This window comes from Manis javanica, chromosome 5 (genome assembly GCF_040802235.1).
Source record: "Manis javanica isolate MJ-LG chromosome 5, MJ_LKY, whole genome shotgun sequence".
Classification (NCBI taxonomy): Eukaryota; Metazoa; Chordata; class Mammalia; order Pholidota; family Manidae; genus Manis; species Manis javanica.
Genome location: NC_133160.1, coordinates 118014275 through 118037029, shown reverse-complemented (window position 1 = coordinate 118037029; position 22755 = coordinate 118014275). Strand labels below are relative to the sequence as shown.

Below are 22755 nucleotides of genomic sequence, written 5' to 3'. Positions count from 1 at the left end.
AAGCTGGAGTTAAGCAACAAAAGATCCAAGGAAACATTTATCAAAGAGCCCAAGCTGATAGGCATGTGGGCAGCACACAAAAGGGATGTTGGGGGTCACTGGAGAGTCTGGAGGGAATGTGGAGATTCAGAGCTATGATCTTATCTGGGATGCTGAAGATGCTACTAAAGGATCCAAATCTGACACATCAGACACATGAAGTAACTTAAGTTTCAAATGGTGACCAGAACATAGCAATGGGCTGTTCTCAGAAATGCAGAAGAGCTTTGGGAGGTGGGAGGACTCTCCGCAGGAAACCCGTCCCAGACTGCTTTCCCGGCTCTCAGAGCAGCCCTCCAACTCCTAGGGAAGAGCCCTAGGGAGACTAGTGTTGATCTTTCACCTTTGGGTACTCAGAAATTAGCTACTCAGCAATTAGAAATTTGGATACTTAGAGATTAGGTATAGAAACAACATTTCCAAAATCTGAACCATATGATATAGGGCATGAACTATATTACCCAAATAGAGGAACTGCAAGAAGAGCTGTGATTCAGGGAACATTACCTGACACCCGAGAGCCAGCAGTGGAATACAGTGTCCTGGGTCAAGTTTTCAGCAAAGGGAAATTGGGGTAGAGCTAGAAAGTATAGTGTCAGTGTGCAAACAGTACTTCCTAGGCCATGTTATTGAGAAGGGAAACTTAATTCTAAGTCATAATAGGTGGAGATTAAGTAGGATAAATACTTTCTCTTTTGTCATTACTAGTCCAGGAAAAGACAGGATTAAGCCTACAAAAAGGTAACAAGTGGCCCTAACTTTAGGGTATTTGGAAGCTAAGAGTCAGGAACAAAACTCAACTCGAACCTGATAAATGACACTGAACAATCATAGTTTTAAAGCACATTTTCTCCTTTATAAATCCATTGGATTCCCCAAGTCAAGTCATAAGTGCCCATTTCAACATATTAAAAGTCGGGTCTTTCTTCAGATTTGCAGTTTCAGCTCTTTAAATCTCTGTGCGGAACTGAAGTGTAGTTCCAGACATTTCTTTCTCATAAATGGCATCAAATTTTTCATTTTGGGCCACCGTGAAGTGATTCTTCCAGTCACCTGCAATCCCTAAAAATAATAAATAAGAAAACATATGAAGGAATAAATATTCCCCTTACAAAGGAAAAGTTGATACCTTCCAAAAGAAAACATAAGAAAAATAAAAGCACACTGTATTTGTATTTGAATGCTTTACAAATTGTCATTTGTCTTTTCTTGGTAATTCCTCCCATCTTAAAAGGTGGCTGATAACTAAACAGAGTCTAACTTTTAAAGATACATTCTGAGAAGGGTTAATTTTCTTATCTAAATTTCTGGGCTATACAACAGTTTTCTGGAAGAGATTCTTTTAGTGTTTCCTATTGTCCTGGGGGGTTACCAGTGAGTGCAGGATAAGTGATCAGAACATACTTTATGTTATGAGTAACTTTCAGAAACTATAAAGGACTTGTTATCAGCATAACCAAACCATGAAATAGAAAGCTGATTAACAATCATTTCCCAGAAATTTTAATGAGGAGAGAATGATGCTTGGAGGATCCTTGTTTTCCCTGAGTTCACTAGACTTAGACCATATTTGTATTTTAGATGAGAAGAGCATTAAAATCAAACATATAACATTCCTGAACCATCTTTAAAATGGTAAAACTTTGGGGGTATAAATTTACATTTAATCTCTTATATTTGGGTGCTTATAAATGTTTATTTAAAAAATGAATAAATTTTTAATATAATGTCAATGTGCTTAGAGGAAAACATATACTTTTGTTATTTAATTAAATATTAAGTATATCCTACTAAATTACAAGCTACATTAACCCATGATGGCTTAATGAAGATTACAAATGCTTTCAATGAAATATATCCTCATAGACAAGTTTTTTTTACCTGCATATACTTTGCTCTATGTTCACCAGATGGCAAGAGCTCTTTGGAATGTATGTGAGGGGATTGTATATTTAGGGAATGTATATTTGGGATAGTATAGCTGTAAAATTGTTATTAAAAACAAAAAACAAAGATTTAAATAAGTCATATATAAAGTATCCCAGTGATCTATTTTTAATATAAATTATATAATACACACAAACATACTTGCTTATTGAATAAGAAAATGAATGAATGCATAAATCAATCTTGAACTATTTAGACTAAAATAAGACATGCTACTTTTGTATACAACATTATGGTCAGAAAAATATTTCAAATGCTTACATATAATTTAAAAAAATCCTTCTCCAAAACCTCCTCCATAGATGTTATTGTTTTCTCCATGTTGTCAGTGATGTGACCAGAGCTTTGGGGTTTATTAAGGTATTCAAAGTCATAGATTCAGGGAGTGGCGTAGCCTGCATAAACCCCAGGTCAATCTGACCACAAAGGATATGACATGTTCTTTACCACTTTCAGGGAGCATGTAGACTGTTTCTTATTAGACCAACATTCACATTTTCTGTTGAAGTGGGTGGAACCATAGACTCCAACTACTGAGCTTATCTCCTCTATTTCTATACCCTAATGAGAGCATGGGGTAGTATCAATTTTCATATGAGTGGGGATAAGAATCTTCTTGAGGTTACATTCAATGATCTGGCATAATGGGAATTTGCCTTGTTTAATACAAGAGATTATTCTCCCTGATTCTTCCATCAGGAAAATTGTGTGTGTGTGTGTGTGTGTGTGTGTGTGTGTGTGTGTGTGTGTGTGTGTGTGTGTATCAATCCTCTTTGTTCAAACTTATAATGCACCATTTAAAAGGAAAAATTTACTCTGACTCTTACACTAGAGGTTATTTTGAAAAGTTGAATGTAATGTTTTTGAAAATTAAAAAATATGTAATTTGAAAACACTAGGACTATTTGTTAATTGAAAAAATTATGGAGAAAAATGTTTCAGACAAAGTTTAACTATATAACTTTTTCAAAATTGCAGATTTTCATTCATATGTTTATATGCCTGGTACATTTCTAAGGTTATATTTACTTCCCAGTGCACCAACTGAAATTCTATTCCTTTTCTCTCCAATTCAACAAGGAATATTGAAAACAGAAGGTGGAATGATTAGGTGGATAACTTCTCAAATTTATTTGTTAGTAATTTTTTAAAGTATTATTTTTACCATTAATAAAACATTTTTGACACAAATCATATATAATAAGCTCCAACATACAGGATTTGCTTCAGTGGAAGCCATATTCTTCTACTGTCATTTTTTTAAGTTAACCTTAGATTTTGTGTCTCCTATAATTTAAACAGTATTCTTAAGAAACAGAAACTCCCCAGAGGGTAAAAAAAAGGTCCTTTCTCTTGCTGAATCCTTTTTAACAAAGTGACTACTGTTTTCTAAATGATCTAGGATCTTTATAAAGAAGATAGTATTGTATTGAGTGACATCGGTTTATCACTACCAAAAAGAAGGAGGCCTATGGTGATTTGGACAAAGATTTAAGACTTAGGAATCACAAATTTGGAATAACTCACATAAAAACTGATAAAGCCAATTCCATTTAACAAAGTAATAAATAGAAGCAGAAATATGTATCAAGTACTCAAAGTATTCTGGTAACAGGTTTACATGCATTATTTCCTTTAATACTTTCTAATGTAATTCAGCAACTATTTGTGGTATGTATTTTGACAGAGGAAGAAATTGGTGCCCAAACTGTCTGAGTAACTTGGTAGAGATCACAAAACCTAATCTTCATTTCAGAGTAATTCATAGGAAAGTAAAAAAGTAAAATAAACTCAGCAAAATATTCACCTTTGCGCATAAAAGGAGATTTGCTTTGATCCATCACTATATTTGGCAAATGCGTATAATTCACCAAAGGGTTGTCTTTCATCATTTCAAATGAGGTGTGATGGTTGATCTTATCCAAGATCTCATCATTCAGATTCTTCTCTAGAAATTTAGCAATCTTCTTGATTTCCTGCTTTGGATTCTATCAGTAGGTAAAGAGACATACCCAAGTAAATGATAAACAGTAAATCATTAACATAATGTGAAGAACTATAGTATTTATAACGTTTTCTTAAATGTTGATTCTAAATATTGAATCCTTATTTGGTTGGATCTAATAATAATTTTTTAAAATTCAGCATAAAAATGAAAAAAATCAGTAAATTGTTTAGTAAAAATAGAGTGAAAATATTTTGTTTATTCTAAATCTTATATTTTTAGTTCACATTGAAAGTACAACAAGAACAAAGCTTGGGCTAAATATCAACAATTGTTGGAGAAAAAAAGCCTAACAACTATTTTAAACAATCGATAGTCAATCTGAATGTTGAATGTTCTAGGGACCCAGTATCTTTTTATTCTTTCCACCTTTGTTTTTCTGTTCTTAACCAAATTTCTTTCTTGTTTTTTAATAAAAATATTTAAAAATAAAAATAATAAATTCATGGACATTAAGCATATTTGCCTAAAAGTATAAATACTGATTATACCTTCCTTCAACATATGCTGTTAAAAATTAATTTTTTTTAACAAAAAGGTGCAAAGGTATCAAGACCTAAATTATTTTTTAACCATTGAGGACAAAAGGAACAAAATCTGAGAAATGGATTTTCTTTTCAGATTTTAATGACATAAACTATTTGTAACTTTTTAGGAATCTAAACCAAAATCTATAAGGATATGTTTAGAGCAGTTTTAAGAAGGTGATGTCTAAGTTGAGTTCAAAAAGATTCGTCAGAAGTCACCAAGAATCACTGTCTGCTGAGGCACTGGACACTGGATTTCCAGTAGAGAAAAACAGTTAAAACTTTTGCAAGTACAGAGTCTCATCATATGTGTAAGGGAGGAAAAAACAAAGTGCTTAGAGTTAGGTTTGAGTTTTTTGAGGGAGTGACAGCAGCTATAAAACTGGAGAGAGAAGTTGGGATAAATTTGAGAGCATCCTTGTGTGTCCTGCTGAAGGTTTTGGACTGTATCTGTTCAGTGGTAGGGAAGCAACAGCATTTAATAGTGTCTTATTTATTGTGTGTGAGTGTGTTTGTGTCTGTCTGTGCAGGCATGTGTATGCTTTGACAAAGAATCTCGTACAAAGGAAGTTCTGGCAATGCTTTTATGTATCAGACCTTGTTAAGACAAGAATGAGATGACTTGTTAAGGGGTGTCAGTGAGTAAAAGTGAGTAAAAGGTCAGAAATGATGATATTGGAGAAAAAGCCAAAAGAAAAGTTAGTAGTGGTACCAGAAAAACATAAATGGACAGGCAAATAGTATGGTAGGTTGGAAGATAATCTGGTCACTGCCACAGTATTAGTGATGTTAGTTTACAGGCCAGTAGAAGTAGAGAGTGCAGTCTCTTTTTGAATCTTCCTCTACTGTATTTCTCTTTCACCTCTTTGAGAATTTAGGCAGACACTTGTAAACCTGATGTAAGTTATTAGACTTGTCTCTGAATTTTATTCTTGATATATAATTGTAATTTGGTTCCATTGTTGTTATATTAAAACTTTATAATTCTGTCTAAAATAACTATGATGGAAGAAAAACATTGTCTATTAAGTAAGATGTACGTAGCAGGTTTGAGCAGGGTTCAAAATATCTGCATTTGCTTAAAAGCTGAGTAAGCAAGACTGCAAATCAATATGAATGAGTTGATTTGAATAAGGTATTTTAGCTAAATAAGGAGAGAAATGGTAGACATGAGAGTATCATGTGGGGAACAGCATGATATCTGATTCAGAATTTAGATACCAGTCCAGCCCAGGAAATGTATTTTTCCATCTTATGGAGAAAAGGACTATATTCAGAAGCTCTTTTCAAAAAATTGCTCTTCTCATATAGCTAGGAAGTGCACTATTCTGGTGTCTGGGAAGTCAAGAGATACTTGGTGTGGAAGGACAATTTTTCTCTTGTGAAAAATTCATAACTTAACTCTGGCTAATTCAACACTCAAGGTAAATTGCCACTTTTTAGTGATTTCATAAACCACTTTAGTTTTGCACAAAATTGACATTAAGTACCTCAAACCCTGCATAAAGGGACAATGATAAGGCTAAGACCACAGATTCTCTATGGGCTGCAAACAAGTGTAATGGAAAGGGGGAGCCCAAGCATAGCAGAAAACTTCAAAGGACTCCTTGATAAAATGGGAAAAATACCCTGGAGGTTTCTTAAAAATATTAGAGAAAGGGAGATTTCATATAGAGCATGATTTCTGTTAGGCAAAGTTAGGACTGATGTCACTAAAATGTTTGTTATTACTGCTCACTCATTCATTCAAGCAATTATTCATCCAACAGGTTGACCATTCAACCCCTATTTATTGTAGGTGCTCTATTGTAGGTACTGTGGATACAGTTATAAGAACGATAAATATTGTGACTTCTATCATGCACCTGAACATATGAAAAATATCCTCATTTGTATGCCCAGCCTTTATAACTACAGGAACTTGGTGTCCATATATTTCCCAGGGCTGTGTATGTGTATGTGAAGGGTTATGATGTGTGTGTGTGTGTGTGTGTGTGTGTGTGTGTGTGTGTGTGTGTATGTGTATTTGGTTAATTTAAATAAAACAGGTCCAGAATAGTTTTGGAACTTTGCAGTAGTATTTGAACTAATACTAATTCATACAGAAGACCAAATGAATGCTTCTGGGTACCTGAAATAAGAGGGAGGTAGTAAGAAAGTGAAGGAGGGTCACAGTTGAATAAATAATAGGTAAGGTATGTGAACCAGCAGGTGTTCAGGATATAGTGAAATGGAATCTACATATAGAAGCTAGTGAGGACAATTTACTTTCAAGCTTTGAAAACTGAACAGACAAATAACATCATTAACCACAAGAAAACAAAAGAAAAAGATTACATGTTGGAGAGACAGAAGTAAGATAAGTTTGAACATGTAAAATTTGAGGGTTGTTTTAACGTAAGCTTGCATGTGAATAAGGATAGAAGACAAAATGGAGATTTTGGGTGTTCAGTAGCACATAAACAGTTTTGGCAGTAGTGGCCAAGGCCATGATCACCAAAATACAGCAAATAACTTTAAAAGAAAAATGACTAAGTGATAGATAGAGATCCCCAGGAAAACCATGAGAGTGTGATAGCTTGTTAAATATAAGAGAGAATTGCAAAATGAAAAGGTGCTCAAATTAAACACAATGGTTAAAAGCATAAGAGGAATAAAAATGTCATTGAATTCATGACTAGAAGGTCACTAATGATCTTAGCAAGATTTGGGTGAGTAAGCATGGAGAATCGTCAAAGCAGTCATATCATTTTGGACTCCATAAAGTTGAAAATATATTTAATCCTTTTATCCCAGGATGTAGTGGGAAAATTATCCAGAATGAATTTCTACCATTTTACCTCTTTCATATCTTCATAGTACAGGAAAAGTACTGGGTGGTTTTCCTTTTTCTTCCACCAGCTTTTTACATGATTAAACCAGGAACCATAGGCCACTGAAACCAGAGAAATAGTCTATTTCCATAAACATGCATCAAATTAAAGATTGTTTCTCAAGAACAAGTCAAATTGTACCAACATTTAAAGAAATTTAGTGATTAAAGGAACTGAGAATATAAGGCCAATTAAAAACATATATAATCAGCCACTAATGGATGTACAATTGGATTAAAAAATATAAGGTACAAAGGAAGCATTTCAAGTGAAAATACATTGAGCTTCAACAAGTCACTGCTAGCCTCACACATGGAAGGGAACTTGCTTCTACTAAGCACTCATATCAACTATTTACTTAAGTTTTATAAATATATGTATAACAGATCTAACTAATGATTTGGTCAAGTTAAGCAATTTCTGTTGTGAGCAGGAATGAACAATGGATTTCTAGTAACTGAAAAGGGATTTGAGAATATTTTCATTAAACCAATATTTAATATCAGGTTTATATACATAGAATGTCATAGTAAAATATTTCATATTTGGTATGACTTTTTAAAATGGTATGTACTTGTTACTGACTTGTAAAAATAAATGTTTTGAAGGGAAAAAATCATACCAGTGATAGTTAATGATATTATTAAAAATTTTTTAATTGCTTATTAATTTTAAGCCAAGGTCAACATACCATTTCCAGTCATAAATCTCTCCAGATATTCTTCCCAGGTGCCAGGAAGAGGTTCCAAATTATTCATTAAGTCAAAATGGTAATATGAGACTGCAACATCCTTGGCATTTCGAGCCAGATAAATCATCTGCAGAGGGAGGAGGAAGAAAATCAAATGGATGATCTTTTATTTAAGAAAAAAATTAAAGTACAGACAAGTAAAACAACAGATTTAAAATCCATGAAAGTAAAAATAGGAAAAAAATAGAGAAAATTAATGAAACATAAAGCAGACTCTTTTTTAAAAAAAATAATAAAATTGATAAACACCTAGCAAGTCTGACAAAATAAAAGAGAGAAGACACAAATAACTAAGATCAAGGAAAAAAATGGGTGTCACAATAAATCTTGCAGGTATAAAAAGAATCAAAGCAATATGAAATAATTCTTTACATTATATGTCATCAAGGAAATGCAAATTAAAACGAGACATTATTCCATACTTATTAAAGTGACCAAAATCCAGAACACCAACAATACTAAATCCTGGTAAAGATGTAGAGTAGCGGTAACTCTCATTCATTGCTCAGGAAGGCAAAATGATACTGCTACTTTGAAAGATACTTTGGCAGTGTTTTGCAAAATTATACATACTCTTACCATACAATCCAGCAAAGATTCTACTTGGTATTTATCCAAAGGAGTTGAAAAATTAGGTCCACACAAAAATGGATATTTATAGTAGCTTTATTCATAATTGCTGGAACTTGAAAGCAACCAAGATGTCCTTCAGGGGGTGAATAGATAAATAAACTGGGGTAAATTCTGACAGTTGAATATTATTCCACTCTAAAAAGAAATGAGCTATCAAGGCATGAAAAGACATAGAAGAACCTTAAATGCATGTTACTAAGTGAAAGAGTACAATTCTAACTGAATGGCATTTTAGAAAAGGCAAAATTATGGAAGCAACAAAAAGATAAGTGGTTTTCAGGCTGGAGAGTGGGAGGAATGAATAGGGGGAGCAGAGGGTTTTTAGGGCAGTGAAACAACACTATTTAATACTATAATGGTATATATATGTCATTACACATTTGTCCAAATTCATTAGATAGACAACACCAAGAGTGAATGCTAATGTAAACTATGGACTGTACAGTCCAAATAGTGGCAATGGTTGGTCAATGCAGGTTCATCAGTTGTAACAAATATACCTCTCTAGTGGAAGATGTTGATAATGGGGAGGCTATGCATCTGTGGAGGCAAGGAGTATATGGAAACTCTCTTTACCTTCCTCTCAATTTTGTGGTGAACCTAAAGTTTCTTTAAAAACAAACAAAATTGCTGTAAAAATAGTCTTTCAAAAGAAATAATAAGAAAGAATTATGAACAACTTTTCATTACAAAATTCAAGAAATTAGAATTCTCCACTCAGCACAAAGTAGCAAAAGTCAGCTAAGATGAACTAGATAGTTTGAATAGCTCCACAGTCACTGAAGAAACTGAATTTAAAATGTAAGAGTTCCCCCAAGGCAAATATGCAGGCACAAATGTTTCACTGGAGAATTCTACCAGTCAAATAACTGACACCCTTACATTGAGTTTTCAGAGAAGGCCAGAACATCTAGGGACACCTAGGGAATAATAGTAACAATGTTGTAATGAAATGAGGATTATGTTGCTATATAATTTTAGAAAGCTTGAGTATATTGGTTTAAATTAAAATACATGCTTTTAATTGAAGCACATTTTGTATGTTTTTGCAGCACAGTTCTCACAGTAACGAGTAAATGAAACATTTAGGCAATTATTAAATGAGTGAATACAGGGGTGGAAACTATTTAAATCTGGCTTGCAGTCCAGAGCATACCTTGCAGTTGTTGTCCCAGAAAGACTTAGGAAGGAGATCAATTGGTAGATGCGTCTTCACAATCCGAGGTGATGGATTCTTCTCTAATTGGTCTATGCCTGGGAAAATTAGTTCGGTATGTAGAAATACTAGAGTTTTCAATGAGCCTCTATTTTCTGGATTTCTCAACCAACCTTTCAAAACAGTTCTGAGCAGTGTATAAGGCTGATAAATTTTGAACCAACTGCAGGCATTATTTATCAGGATTCCAAAAGGAATATTGTGTAATGGTTAAAGGCAAAGTTCTGAGGTTAGCGTCCTTGAGTTTGAGTCCAAACTCTATCATTTACTTATCCTAAGACGTTTGAGCACATTCCAATCCCCATACTTCACTTTCTCCATCTCCAAAATGAGGAGTAATAATCCAACCTTAGCAACTTGGAGTTTTATTATACCTGACAATTATTATAAATAATTACAAAAATGTTTTCTGTATGTCAAAAGTTATTGGTAACTAGTAATTCTCACATCAGCTATTGTTTTGCATCAGTTATTGTGGTATAAATGATGTAACTTTTGTATAATATCAGCTATTGTAGCTGCATTTTCATTATTTCCTTTATGTGTCATATATATGCAATATATATATGTAAAATGAAAATGCTGAGTAATTTTTAGGTATTATCTGAACTCTCCAAAGTAAACAACTTCTAGGTGGTAGAAGTTGGTTTCAAATTAAGTCTTTGGATGAGGGACATATGAACTTCCCTACAAAAGTATCCATTTTTCTACCTTCAGAGCGAGGAAGATACAGCGGTCCTAGATCTCACTACATGAATGACTTGGCCAGTCTGAAACATTTTTGGAGTAAGGGCATACTCAGAGAATTTCTGACATAGACAAGGAAGAGTTGGACTAACCCTTTTGACTTACGATTCTTTTAATAAGCTCAGAGGCCTTTATCACATCTCAGATATACCTGTTAATGCCACCCTCTCCTTGAAAGTTAACAACCCATAAAATTTCAGTTACCGTTGTGTCCTCTTTCACCCTTCACATCGAATGCATCTTAAAGTCCTGTGCATTTTTAAAATAATATTATTTACATCCAGTCTAACCTCTATATTACCTTTTAATCCTACATTATCTTCTCACCTTTGCATGCAAAAGCACACCACCCAAATTTGTATGAGTCACTCATTGAAAGCAATCTCATGCTTCAGTTGTTTGCATACGTTTAAAAAGCCACTCAGTCTCTCTATATAAACATAATCTTTAAGTGTTCTATATAGCTTTTTCATAATCATTTACATACGTATTTATTGTCAGTTTTCACGCCTTTTCCCCACCCTGTTCTCACACACACTAGAATGGAGATTTCATGAGTGCAGAATGTAGCTTGTTTTGTTCACTAGTGAACATTCTACAGAGATCAGTGTATAGCAGGTGATTGTATTAAGAAGAACCCCTTAATATAATGAAGTTTGAGTTGGCAGATTTAGGAAATGAAGATGCAAGAATTCCAGTTAAATTTGAATTTCAAATAAATAATAGCTATCATTCAGTATAAGAATTTCCCAAATAATATTTGGAATATCCTTATAGCAAATAAAATAGCTATTTATCTGAATTTCAAATTTAGTTGGGTATCTTGAATTTTATCTGGAAACCTTAATTATAATTCTACCAGGTATTTTATTATGCTTCTACTGATCTGGAAGCTTCAGCCACCATAGCTAATTAAATGAGAAATCATGATCTTCCACAACCACTATTCCTCAATGCCTACAATATGAAATTTTATGTCTGTTTCTTTTATGAAGTGTTTCCTATATTTGTTGATCCTCTTACCTCCCTCAACTTAACTAAAAAATTTCTCAACCCCTTCTTTCTTGTAATTATTACCATGTAAGGGCCTTTATATTTACAGGGTGTACATTTGCATACAAATGTTGGGAATAGAAAATGACTTCACAAGTATTCACATTCAGACTTCAGAGTAAGCCTAAGTGCCAGCTTAGTTTACCCCCCTTTACCTGCCACCTCACCTACTTACTCTCTGGCAGTGATACACAGTCTCACTCCCCAAACCCAGCCCCATCTCCCATGTAATCCTGATTCCCCTGTCCCTGATTACTTTGATTCTGTCACTTTTTCATTTCATACTTTTCTATGGCTCTGGAGCCTTAATTTCTTCTTGTACTAGTTTTGGTTGCTTGTTCCAGAATAATCCTTTAGTTCCAAGCTTTAGCATTTGCTTTCTGACTTTAGGCAGTCATGCAGAAGGATGATACCCTTCCAGCCGGTCCTTTTCTGTCTGTGGAAGTAACCAGCTCCAGTAGGGGAGAAAATTTGAATTCCACTCTTTTTAATGTGCACATTCATGCCCACATTTCTGTTTTCTTATCTCAGATCTCCAGCAGCATTGAGAGCCAGGCCCCGCTTCTTGGGCCCTTCTCAGTTGTCTACTCTTCTCATTTCCTCCTAGCTCACTGAGTGTTTCTTAAGAATTGTAGAAGCCTTACAGGATCTTACATAAAAGTCTCCAATTGTTCTGCATCTCACTTTTCCTTTCTTTCATTGTTGTTGTCATTGTCTGTTGTTTTTCTTTCAGTCCCTGGACTATACCAGGGACTTTTCTGCATCTAGGCCTCTGTACCTAATATTTCACTTTTCTGAAATACACTTTCTCCAACTATGTACATGATATTAGGTCTCAATTCAGGGTAGAAATCTCTAAATACCCATCCTAAAGTAAACTCCTCTATTGTTCTCTTTCATAGAACCCTATTCTTTGGATACAAAAGACTAAAAATATTCACATATTGTTAATGTATTTACTTATTTAATGTCACACCATTACTATAGGTTCCTTGAGGAAAGAGCATTTAATTTACTAAACATTTTAAATATAGCCCATAGCACAGTGCATAAAATAATTCCTTTGAAGCACTCAACTATTTGTGGAATGAAAAATAAGTTGCATTAATAATAAATTTTACATTTGGGAGGAATTGATGCTTCTTTACTTATTTAACTATAGCAAAGTCTTAAACTGGGAACTTATTGTGCTAATCAGTCAAATTCTACACAACAAACACCAATAAAAGCTAAGGAACATTTTTTATGTCATCAAACAAATTTTTAGTTGTTTTCTGCAACAAAATTCTTTCCTCTTTTGTTATTGTACCTCATATGCAATGGACTGAACTACTGCAGGTTTTCTATGTGCCTTGGTTATGCCGTGTGTCAACTTCCATTTTCTGTTACTAAATCGACTCCATTTTCTTTGCATGGGAATCACAATAATCATAATAATCAGTATGCTGTGCAAAAAATATTACAAAATTATAATTGCCAGGTGGTTTAAAATTACCTGAAGTTCTTAGTCCAGGAGCAGCCATTTCCAACATTGGAACTTTAGCAGTTATAAAATCTCTCTTACATTTTTCAACATCTCCATCATTTATAACCATATCCACAATTTCACTAACCCAAGTGGTACCTGTGGCAAAAGACAATATTTTTTATAATTACCATCCCAGTCTGGGGGAGAAAAGTACCTGTGGGAGTCCTGCCATCTCAATACATTCTTAAGAATATAAGAATATGAGAAACTTAATTTTCAGAATTTCTCTTTCTATGCACTTAATGCCCATTTTTATGTACTCAAAGTAGATGGCTAGACTGATCATAATATTTCTTTTATTTAGGATGATAATGATTTTACAGAGAAGTTGATTTTCAGGAAACAAAGTTTGAAGTCAGATCTGCATTTTTCAGGCCACAAAACTCACCTGATTTGGGGTAAGTGACTATCACGATGTCATCTGGCCTGCTATGGAATTGTTCAATCCTTTCCCAGTTGTTTACAAAAGCATGGATCATCGGATAGCCATGGACCATCTTCAGGTTTTTTCTCAGGACATCTTTTGGGGACATCATTTTTGTGCCAGATTGTACAAATATTTGATAGAATATTTACTGATAATCCAACTGTAGAGAAATAAAGAGGATGAAAATCAGAAGTGGAATAACTAATGTTATTCTTATAACACTGCAGCTTAACACAAAGTAAAATTGGCCTTTGACACACTGAGCATGCAAAGATCTAAATACAAAGTGCACTTTTTGTAGATATCAAGCTGTAAATTCCAAGAGTAGCAACTGGCTCAGTGACAAGCAGAGCAAAGGTCTTTAGTGGAAGCTTTGGGAAGAAATGAACTGCAATTGTTTTGAGTTAAAAATCACATTTTGTAGAAATATACTAAAAATACCTGGACTTAAGGCAAAATCAACCTATCACTCATTCACTACACCTCAGTTGTACTTCATTTTTTTTCCTTATAGGAAATCTGCTCATCTTACCTTTGCACATATTGTATAGGTTTTGTTTGTCTGTTATTAAGATATTTTTCTATATCACTGGTTTTAAGAAATTGAATTATGATGATCTTGGTGTGGTTATTTTCATGGGCATTTTCTTCAGGTTTATGGAGCCTCTTGGAATTGTGCATTAACAATGACTTCTCAAATAATTTTTCTGTCTCTTCTGAGACACCAAGTCACATACAATTGTTCATAGCATATTGATGCTCTTCTCATTTTAAAAAGCTTTCTGTGCTTCATTTTGAGTAAAATCTCTTGCTATGCTTCATGTTCACTAACCTTTTCTTCTGCAGTGTGTAACCTAATGTTAATTCCATCCCATGCATTTATATCACAGACGTTGTAGCTGTCATCTCTAGAAGAGTATTTTGGGAATGATTATATTTTTTACTGTAGCAGCTTTTTGAACATATACAGTATAGTTATACAATGACTGTCTTAATGTCTTTATTCCCTAATTTTAACATTTGTGTTAGTTCTACGTAGTTTTCAATTGAGTTATTTTCCTTTACACTGTGGTTGCCTTCTTCTGCTTGCTTGTATGCCTGATATTTTTTTATTGGATGTCTGCTGTTGTGCTTGGGTTTCTTCTTCCTGAAGTGTGACAGGGGAATTCTCTCAAGGCAGTAAGCTAGGGAAATCCTAGGGCTCAGGGTTTGTTTGTTTCTTATCCACTATCTTTCATTTTGGCTGTTTCACATAAGAGTGTAAACCTAGTTCTTGTTAGTCCATCTTGCTTAGAAACTATGATGGTTAATTTTATGGCCCAACTTGACTGGGCCATGAGGTGCCCAGATACTTGGGGTCAAACATCATTCTGGATATTTCTATGAAGGTATTTTTGGATGAGATTAACATTTAAATTTGTAAATTGAGTAAAGCAATTGCTCTCCCTGGTATGTTGGGCCTCATTCAATTAGGTGAAGGCCTGATTAGAACAAAAAGGTTGACCCTACCCCAAATAAATGAGAATACTTCCTCCCTGATAGTCTTTAAATTATGATATCAGCTTTTTTCTATCTTCATACAGGAATTAAAATATCAATTTTTCCTGGGTCTGGCACATGACAGTCTTTAAACTGAAACTAAAACATTAGTTGTCTTGGTTCTTGGGACTTCATTCTCAGATCGGAATTAAATTATCAGGTATTCTGGGATTAAAAAAAAATCTACTGGAAAGAAGTGCTGAGGAAGATAGTGGAGAAGAGCATAAAAATAAAGATTTAAAAAAAGATAATCAGGTTCCAGGTGGAAAAGATGGCAGAGAGGGAAGACAGGGAAGGCAGAAACCTCACCAGTACACAAGGATGCAACTGCAGCAAACACAACTAACCCTGAAGACTGCAGAACAGGCCTTCTACACCTGATCAAGAAACAAAGGCCACATTGAGGAAGTTAAAGTGGCAGAACTGGGATCAACTGGGACCCTAGCCCTTCCCCCATCCCAGCCCACAGGTAGGAGGGTGAGGAATGGAGTGTGGCAGCAATGTGCTCTCAGAAGTCCTTCACACCTGCCCTGGAGATCTGCTCTGGGAACACAAGTCCACATTGCGCTGGGCTTTGGTGGTTAATGAGGCTGGATACCAGGAAGAGTTGGAGCAACCTGGGAGGCAGAGGCTTCTGTCACTTGTGAAGGACAGGCATGCTCCTTTGGTCCCTCTGACACCCAAAACAGAGACAGAGTTTGAAAGACTTACCAGGAGTGGGAAGTGTGCTAGAGGGGTGGGGGCTGAAGGGCACTCTCTCTGTAAGAGAAAGGGCAGGTAGACAAACATGTTCCTCTTTGCACACCCACCCCACTTGGCCCACCCGGCCTAGCAGTGGTTAGATTTTGCTGCCTGGCAAGTGGAAGGAGATTTTGCCAGCTTTCCTGGCCTTCCCCAGACAAAATGAGGGAGTAGAGGAATATGTTATAAACAAAAGAAGATAAGACACCAGAAAGAGTGCTAAATGAAACAGAGATTAGCAATCTTCTTAATAAAGATTTCAAAGTAGCAGTCATAAAGATGCTCACTGACCTGGGGAAAAGAATTGATTATCCCAGTGACAACTTCAACAAAGAGATAGAAAATTTGAAAAAGAGTCACTCAGAGCTGAGAAATACAGTAACTGAAATGAAAACTATAATAGAGGGAATGAATAATAGATTGCTGCAAGTAGAGGAGATAATCAACATAATGGAAAACAGAGAACAGGAAAACAATGAAGCTGCGGAACAGAGAGAAAATATAGTTTCTAAAAATGAGAAGATGCTAAGAGAGCTGTATGACAACTCCAAATGAAACAATATTTGCATAATAGGGACACCAGAATGAGAATAGAGAGAAAAAGGAGTGAAAAGTCTCTTTGAAGAAATAACAGCTGAAAACTTCCCCAATGTGCAGAAGGAAATAGACACCCAGCTCCTGGAAGTTTAGAGAGCCCCTAACAAAAGTCATCCCAGGATGACAACAGAAAGATATATATTAATTTAAATGGCAAAGATTAAAGATAAAGAGAGAATCTTAAAAACAGCAAGAGAGACAGACAGTTACTTACAAGAGAAATTTTATAAAGCTATCAGCAGATTTCTCAGCAGAAACTTTACAGTCCAAAAGGAGTGGCATGAAATAGTTAATGTATTGAAAGAGAAGAACTTATAACCAAGAATTGAAGGAGAGATTAAAATTTTCCCAGATAAACAAAAATTAAAAGATTTACTACCACTAAACAGGCCTTACAGGATATATTAAAGGGATTTCTGTGGATGGAAATGTTCTTAAGTTTAAATATTTTTCATCAGTGAAAATAAACCTACAGTAAAGGTAGTAGACCATTTAATTACTAATCAAGTATGAAGTTTAAAAAAAAGTGGTAAAATCAACTACACAAAATCAATCAAAGGATACACAGTGATGTAGATTATGATATCTTATACATAAATTGTACAGTAAGAATAAGAATAAAAAGATACTACTTTTAGATTGCATTCAAAATAGAGTGACCATCAACATACTATAGATTGCTATATATTTAGGAAACTATCTATGAACCTTATGGTGACTACAAAACTAAAGCCTATAATAGATACACAAAAAATTTTAAAAAAAAGAAATCCAAGCATAACACTAAAGAAAACCATCGAATTACTAGAAGAGTATGAGAGAGGAAGAAAGGAACAGATAGGAACTACAAAAACAACCAGAAAACAATTCATAAAATCACAATAAGTACATACCTATCAACAATAACCTTAATGTAAATGGACTGAATGCACCAATCAAAAGACCAAAGGTGACAGAATGGATAAAGAAACAATATGTGTGTATATGCTGCCTACAAGAGTCTCACTTCAGACCTAAAGACATACATAGACTGAAAGTGAAGGGATGGAAAACAGATTTCATGCAAATAAAAGGGAAATAATCAGGAGTAGCAGTACTTATATCAAGCAAAATACACTTCAGAACAAAAAAGTAACAAGAGACAAAGAAGGACATTAGAGAATGATAAAGGGATGAGTCCAGAAAGAGTATATAACATTTGTAAATTTCTATACACCCAACATAGGAGCACCTAAACATATAAAACAAGTACTAACATATGTAAAGGGGGAAATTGCAATATAATCATATTAGAGACTTTAATTCCCCACTTACATCAATGGACAGATCATCCAGACAGAAAATAAATAAGGAAATAGCAGTGTTGAATGACACAGATGGACTTAACAGATATATACAGAATGGTTCACCCAAAAGCAGCAGGATACATTTTTCTCAAGTGCACATAGAACATTCTCCAGAAAAGATCACATATTAAGATACAAAGAGAGCCTCAATCAATTCAAAAAGATTGAAACTGTATCAGGAATCTTTTCAAATCACAATGGTGTGAAACTAGAAATCAATAACATGAAGAAAACAACAGAAAAACCCAACATACACAGGGAGGCTAAACAACATGCTTCTAAATAATCAATGGATCAATGAACAAATCGAAAGGAAATCAGGTGATACATGGAGACAAATGAAAACAACAATACAGGAGTTCAAAATATGGGGATACCACAAAAGCAGTTCTAAGAGGGAAGTACATAGCAATAAAAGCCTGCCTCAAAAAAAAGAACAATCCTAAATACACATCCAAAACTCACTAGCAAAAGAAGAACAATTGAAACACAAAGTTAGTAAGTAGGAGGGACATAATAGAAAACAGAGAAAAATAAAACAATAGAAAAAAAATTCATGACTTCAAGCTATACTACGGAGCTACGGTAATCAAAACAGTATCTCACTGACACAAGACCAGACCCATATATCAAAGCAACAAAACAGAGAGCCCAGAAATAAATCCACACTTACACAGTCAGTTAACACATGACAAAAGAGGCATGAATATACAATGGAGAAAAGATAGTCTCTTCAGTGCATTGGTTTTGTGAAAAGTGGACATATAAGAGAATGAAACTGGCTTACTGTTAAATTCCATACACAAAAGTAAACTCAAAGTGGATTAAAGACCTAAATATAAGACATAAAACCATAAAACTATTAGAAGAATAGAAAACATAGGCAAAATCTCTTGAAAATGAGAATGTGAGCAGTTTTTTTTTTTCTGGACATAACTCCCAGGGCAAGGAAACAAAAGCAAAATGAACAAGTGGGACTACATCTGCATGGAAAAGGATACCTTAACAAAACAAAATGGCAACCTACAGTATGGGAAAATGTATTTATAATGATTTATCCAATAAGAAGTTAATATCTAAAATATATAAAAAGCTCATGAGACTTAACACCAAAAAAACAAATAACCCAATTAATAAATGGGGGAAGAATCTGAAAATACATTTTTCTAAAGCAGGAATACATATGTCCAAGGCACATGAAAAGATGCTCCACCATCACTATTATCCCTAGTCATTACGCATCCTGATGACTCCTTCCTTTCATTTTATAGATAAGATTAGGAAACAGAGCTTCAAAGAATCTGTTCAAAGATACAAAATAAGTGAGTAGAACAGAAATAGACTTCAGTTTTCCTAGCTCTGCTCACTTGATCATTCTGCAGATCTACTGTGAGTGGGCCTGACCCAGAGTAAAAAACCTGTTCATGATTTATCTCATTCAAATAAGGGTGTTCACGGTTTGTAAGGGAATTTTCCTTTGACAAAGTGAGCTTCCTTCTGACAAAAAGCTCTCGCTCTTCATGCTGCAAAAGTGTTGTCAGAGAAGCATGGACGTGAGTAACAAGATGAAAACAAGGCAGCTGATTCTGAGTACATACTAGTCACATCTGCAAAGTAGGTGTTAACCAGTTCAGGAAACTAGAAGTAGTAGTCCTGACTTAGCATTACCTCGTTCTGACCAGTGGATGGTGTGAGGTTGATACATATGGGAGATAGGTGCAGGGGGTAGAGCTGGAGACATAACATGATTAATGTCATTGAGCCAGACCTGAAAGATGGTTTATGAATAATATTTACTATAAAACTATAAAAAATTAGTTCATAAAAATACTGAAGTCCTACCAGAAAGTGATAAATAATTGTATGCAAAGATATATTCTCATCTACATTACACTGCAAGTCTTCCTAATTAAGGTGAATCACAGGTTGAAAATTCAAATGTCTAAACTTGGCTTCAAAAAAGATTAATGTAAAAAAAGAAAAACATGAAAACAATGCCCTTCTTAGGAGAAATTGAGTCATCTGATATAAAAGCTGACTGGTTCTTCTAATGAAAAAAAAGTATTTCTTTTATCTGTTTCACCCTAACAAGTCCAGCAAAACCCAGCTACTGAAATGAATATAGTAAACAATATATACTACATTCAAAGTGCCTTAAAGTGGTGTGCATGCATGTGTGTGCTTGTGTGTGTGTGTGTGTGTTGTATGGGGTGGAGAAAAGATGGGAGCAGAGAACAAGGAAGTGGATTCCTTTTTTCTTTATGAAGATTATCATTTCATGAGAAGACTCCCAAATGCTGGTCCACTTCAGATGAGCCCCACCGACCCAAGAAAAATTAAAGTGATCTCTCAAAGCCTGAGAGGTTCTAAACAGTGAGAACAGTGAGTTGCCTGTGGGAAAATTGGAATTAGACAAAAACATTCAAATTACAAACATGTGTTTAAAATGGAAATCATTTAAGGAGCATAATACTCTGCGGATGAAAGACAAAAACGTTGGGAAAGAGATTTAAAAAGCAAGTTTACTTACCATTAAGTCCCCTTTTTCAGTTTTTGTTTTCAGCCAATGGTGCTGCTGCTGAAAGGCTCCCTGGAAATTGGCAGTAGTTCCAGAAGGGCAGGGCAAGGCTTACCCCTCACTCCGGGGAAAAAGTAAGATCAAGTACTGTCTGAATGTGGTAGTCAGTGACTTCACAGGCAACTAAGATATAGAAGGTTTGAACTATGCACACAGAGAGGCAGGCACTGCTGTTTCAACAGCTGTCAGAGCCAGGAAGCACCAAGAAGGAAGTGAATAGGGCAGTGGCCAAGAGTAAGCATGGCCAAATTTGCCTAGATTTGAAGGTTTTCACAAGGCTTCGAAGGGTCTGAGAGAAATGCATAGGGAAAGAACCTGAAGGGTCATTGGATGAGAGCCTGTTTATTCTCAACAATTTACTAGAATGTCTTTTAATAATTTTGGTCACGATTCAAAGTCATGTGTGTGTGGGTGTGTGTTCATCTGGAAGAAACTTGAGTTTTCAGTATCATGGAAAGAGCTAGCATAAACAAACATGTTAAACACGAAATAATTTTGGCAGCAGAAACAGAACTGATGGTTTTAGAATTTGCTTACTTTCAGTTACTCTAATCATTTCTACAACCTCTCAGCAGTTTTTCTTTCTTTCTTTTCCTTCCTTCCTTCCTCCCTCCTCCCTCCCTCCCTCCTTCCTTCCTTCCTTCCTTCCTTCCTTCCTTCCTTCCTTCCTTCCTTCCTTCCTTCCTTCCTTCCTTCCTTCCTTCCTTCCTTCCTTTCTTTCTTTCTTTCTTTCTTTCTTTCTTTCTTTCTTTCTTTCTTTCTTTCTTTCTTTCTTTCTTTCTTTCTTTCTTTCTTTCTTTCTTTCTTTTCTTTCTTTCCTTTTCTTTCCTTCTTTCTCTTTTTCTTTCTTTCTTTCCTTCTTTCTTTCTTCCTTCTTTCCTTTCTTTCTTTTTCTTTCTTTCTTTCTTTCTTTCTTTCTTTCTTTCTTTTCTTTCTTTCTTTCTTTCCTTTTCTTTCCTTCTTTCTCTTTTTCTTTCTTTCTTTCCTTCTTTCTTTCTTCCTTCTTTCCTTTCTTTCTTTTTCTTTCTTTCTTTCTTTCTTTTTTTCTTTCTTTCTTTCTTTCTTTTTTTCTTTCTTTTTTTCCTTTCTTTCTCTTTCTTTCTTTCTTTCTTTCTTTCTTTCTTTCTTTCCTTCTTTCTTTCTTTTTCTTTCTTTCTTTCTTTCTTTTCTTTCTTTCCTTTTCTTTCCTTCTTTCTCTTTTTCTTTTTTTCTTTTCTTCTTTCTTTCTTTCTTTCTTCCCTTCTTTCTTTCTTTTTCTTTCTTTCTTTCCTTCTTTCTTTCTTTCTTCCTTCCTTCCTTTCTTTCTTTTTCTTTCTTTCTTTCTTTCTTTCCTTCTTTCCTTCTTTCTTTCTTTCTTTTTTTCTTTCTTTCTTTCTTTCTTTCTTTCTTTCTTTCTTTCTTTCTTTCTTTCTTCTTTCTTTCTTTCTTTCTTTCTTTCTCTCTTTTCTCTCTCTCTCACTCTCTCTCACTCTCTTCCTTTCTTTCTTCTTTTCTCCTTCCTTCTTCCCTCCCTCCCTCCCTCCCTTCCTGCCTTCCTCCCTTCCTTCCTTCCTTTCCTTCCTTCTCTTTTTTTGTGAGCTGAATCATATATACACAGAGAAGGAGTAAGCAAGAAGCTTATGTGTGGAGGAGAAGAAATTTTGGCCCCAAAATATTCTATATGCTCCATCCCAGTACTTCACCCACCTATAAGATTCTCCTATGGTCTAGTTGCTTGAATCAAATCCTTTTAAGCACACCTGTCTCAAACTTAGGTACAGCTACAATGGCCAAGGCCTGGGAAAGTCAAAAAGCCCAGAAGAAAACTTATCCATTCTCTTGGATCATCCCTTTTACTTAAATCTCTTTAAGGAATCTTTAGACATATTTGTGTCTTTAAAAGATGTTGCCAAATGATTCCTAATTTTCTTTGCCAGCTAGTGTTCTTTCATTTTTGGTTTGTGTGGAAGATTGGAGTGTGTGAGAAAATACAAAGAAAAAAATGTTTCCATGCACCTGGTATAGTTGTATTTTGTTGTCATTATCAGGAAACATTGTCAATGCATCAGGCGAATCTGGAGAGCATTGAGACCCACATGCTAATGCTAGTGTGGTTGTCTTTGAGGATCTGGAACATTTGATTTTTCTGAGATGTTGTCTAAGCTATTTTGTTTACTTTTTGGTGTGATTTTATGACTCTGCAAACTAAGGTTGTGTTTTTTCCTTTTG

General features: G+C 34.8%; 1 protein-coding gene across 2 annotated transcripts; it reads right to left on the bottom strand.

Annotated features, from left to right (window-relative positions):
- Positions 1-873: 873 nt before the first annotated feature.
- On the bottom strand, positions 874-20794 carry LOC108398527 (sulfotransferase 1B1). 2 transcript variants are annotated; one of them, XM_073237505.1, is made up of 8 exons: positions 20500-20794; positions 13708-13906; positions 13287-13415; positions 9932-10029; positions 8083-8209; positions 7359-7453; positions 3794-3974; positions 874-1101 (listed from the first exon to the last, which is right to left on the bottom strand). In XM_073237505.1, exons 2-8 carry the CDS (start codon positions 13853-13855, stop codon positions 989-991), a joined length of 891 nt encoding a protein of 296 aa, XP_073093606.1. In that variant the 5' UTR covers positions 13856-13906; positions 20500-20794; the 3' UTR covers positions 874-988. The 2 variants fall into 2 exon arrangements, with proteins under 2 accessions (XP_073093606.1, XP_017518095.1); XM_017662606.3 differs by lacking the exon at positions 20500-20794 and having other exon boundaries at positions 13708-14001.
- Between the last annotated feature and the right edge of the window lie 1961 nt (positions 20795-22755).

What these genes read in the sequence shown, in the direction of transcription:
- LOC108398527 (XM_073237505.1), bottom strand. Translation starts at nt 13,855, where the DNA reads ATGATGTCCCCAAAAGATGTCCTGAGAAAAAACCTGAAGATGGTCCAT. An exon ending in GAGATTTATGACTGGAAATG is followed by an intron (nt 7,454 to 8,082) that starts GTATGTTGACCT and finishes CTCTGGTTTCAG; the next exon opens with TGGCCTATGGTTCCTGGTTT. An exon ending in ATCTCCTTTTATGCGCAAAG is followed by an intron (nt 1,102 to 3,793) that starts GTGAATATTTTG and finishes TATTATTTTTAG; the next exon opens with GGATTGCAGGTGACTGGAAG.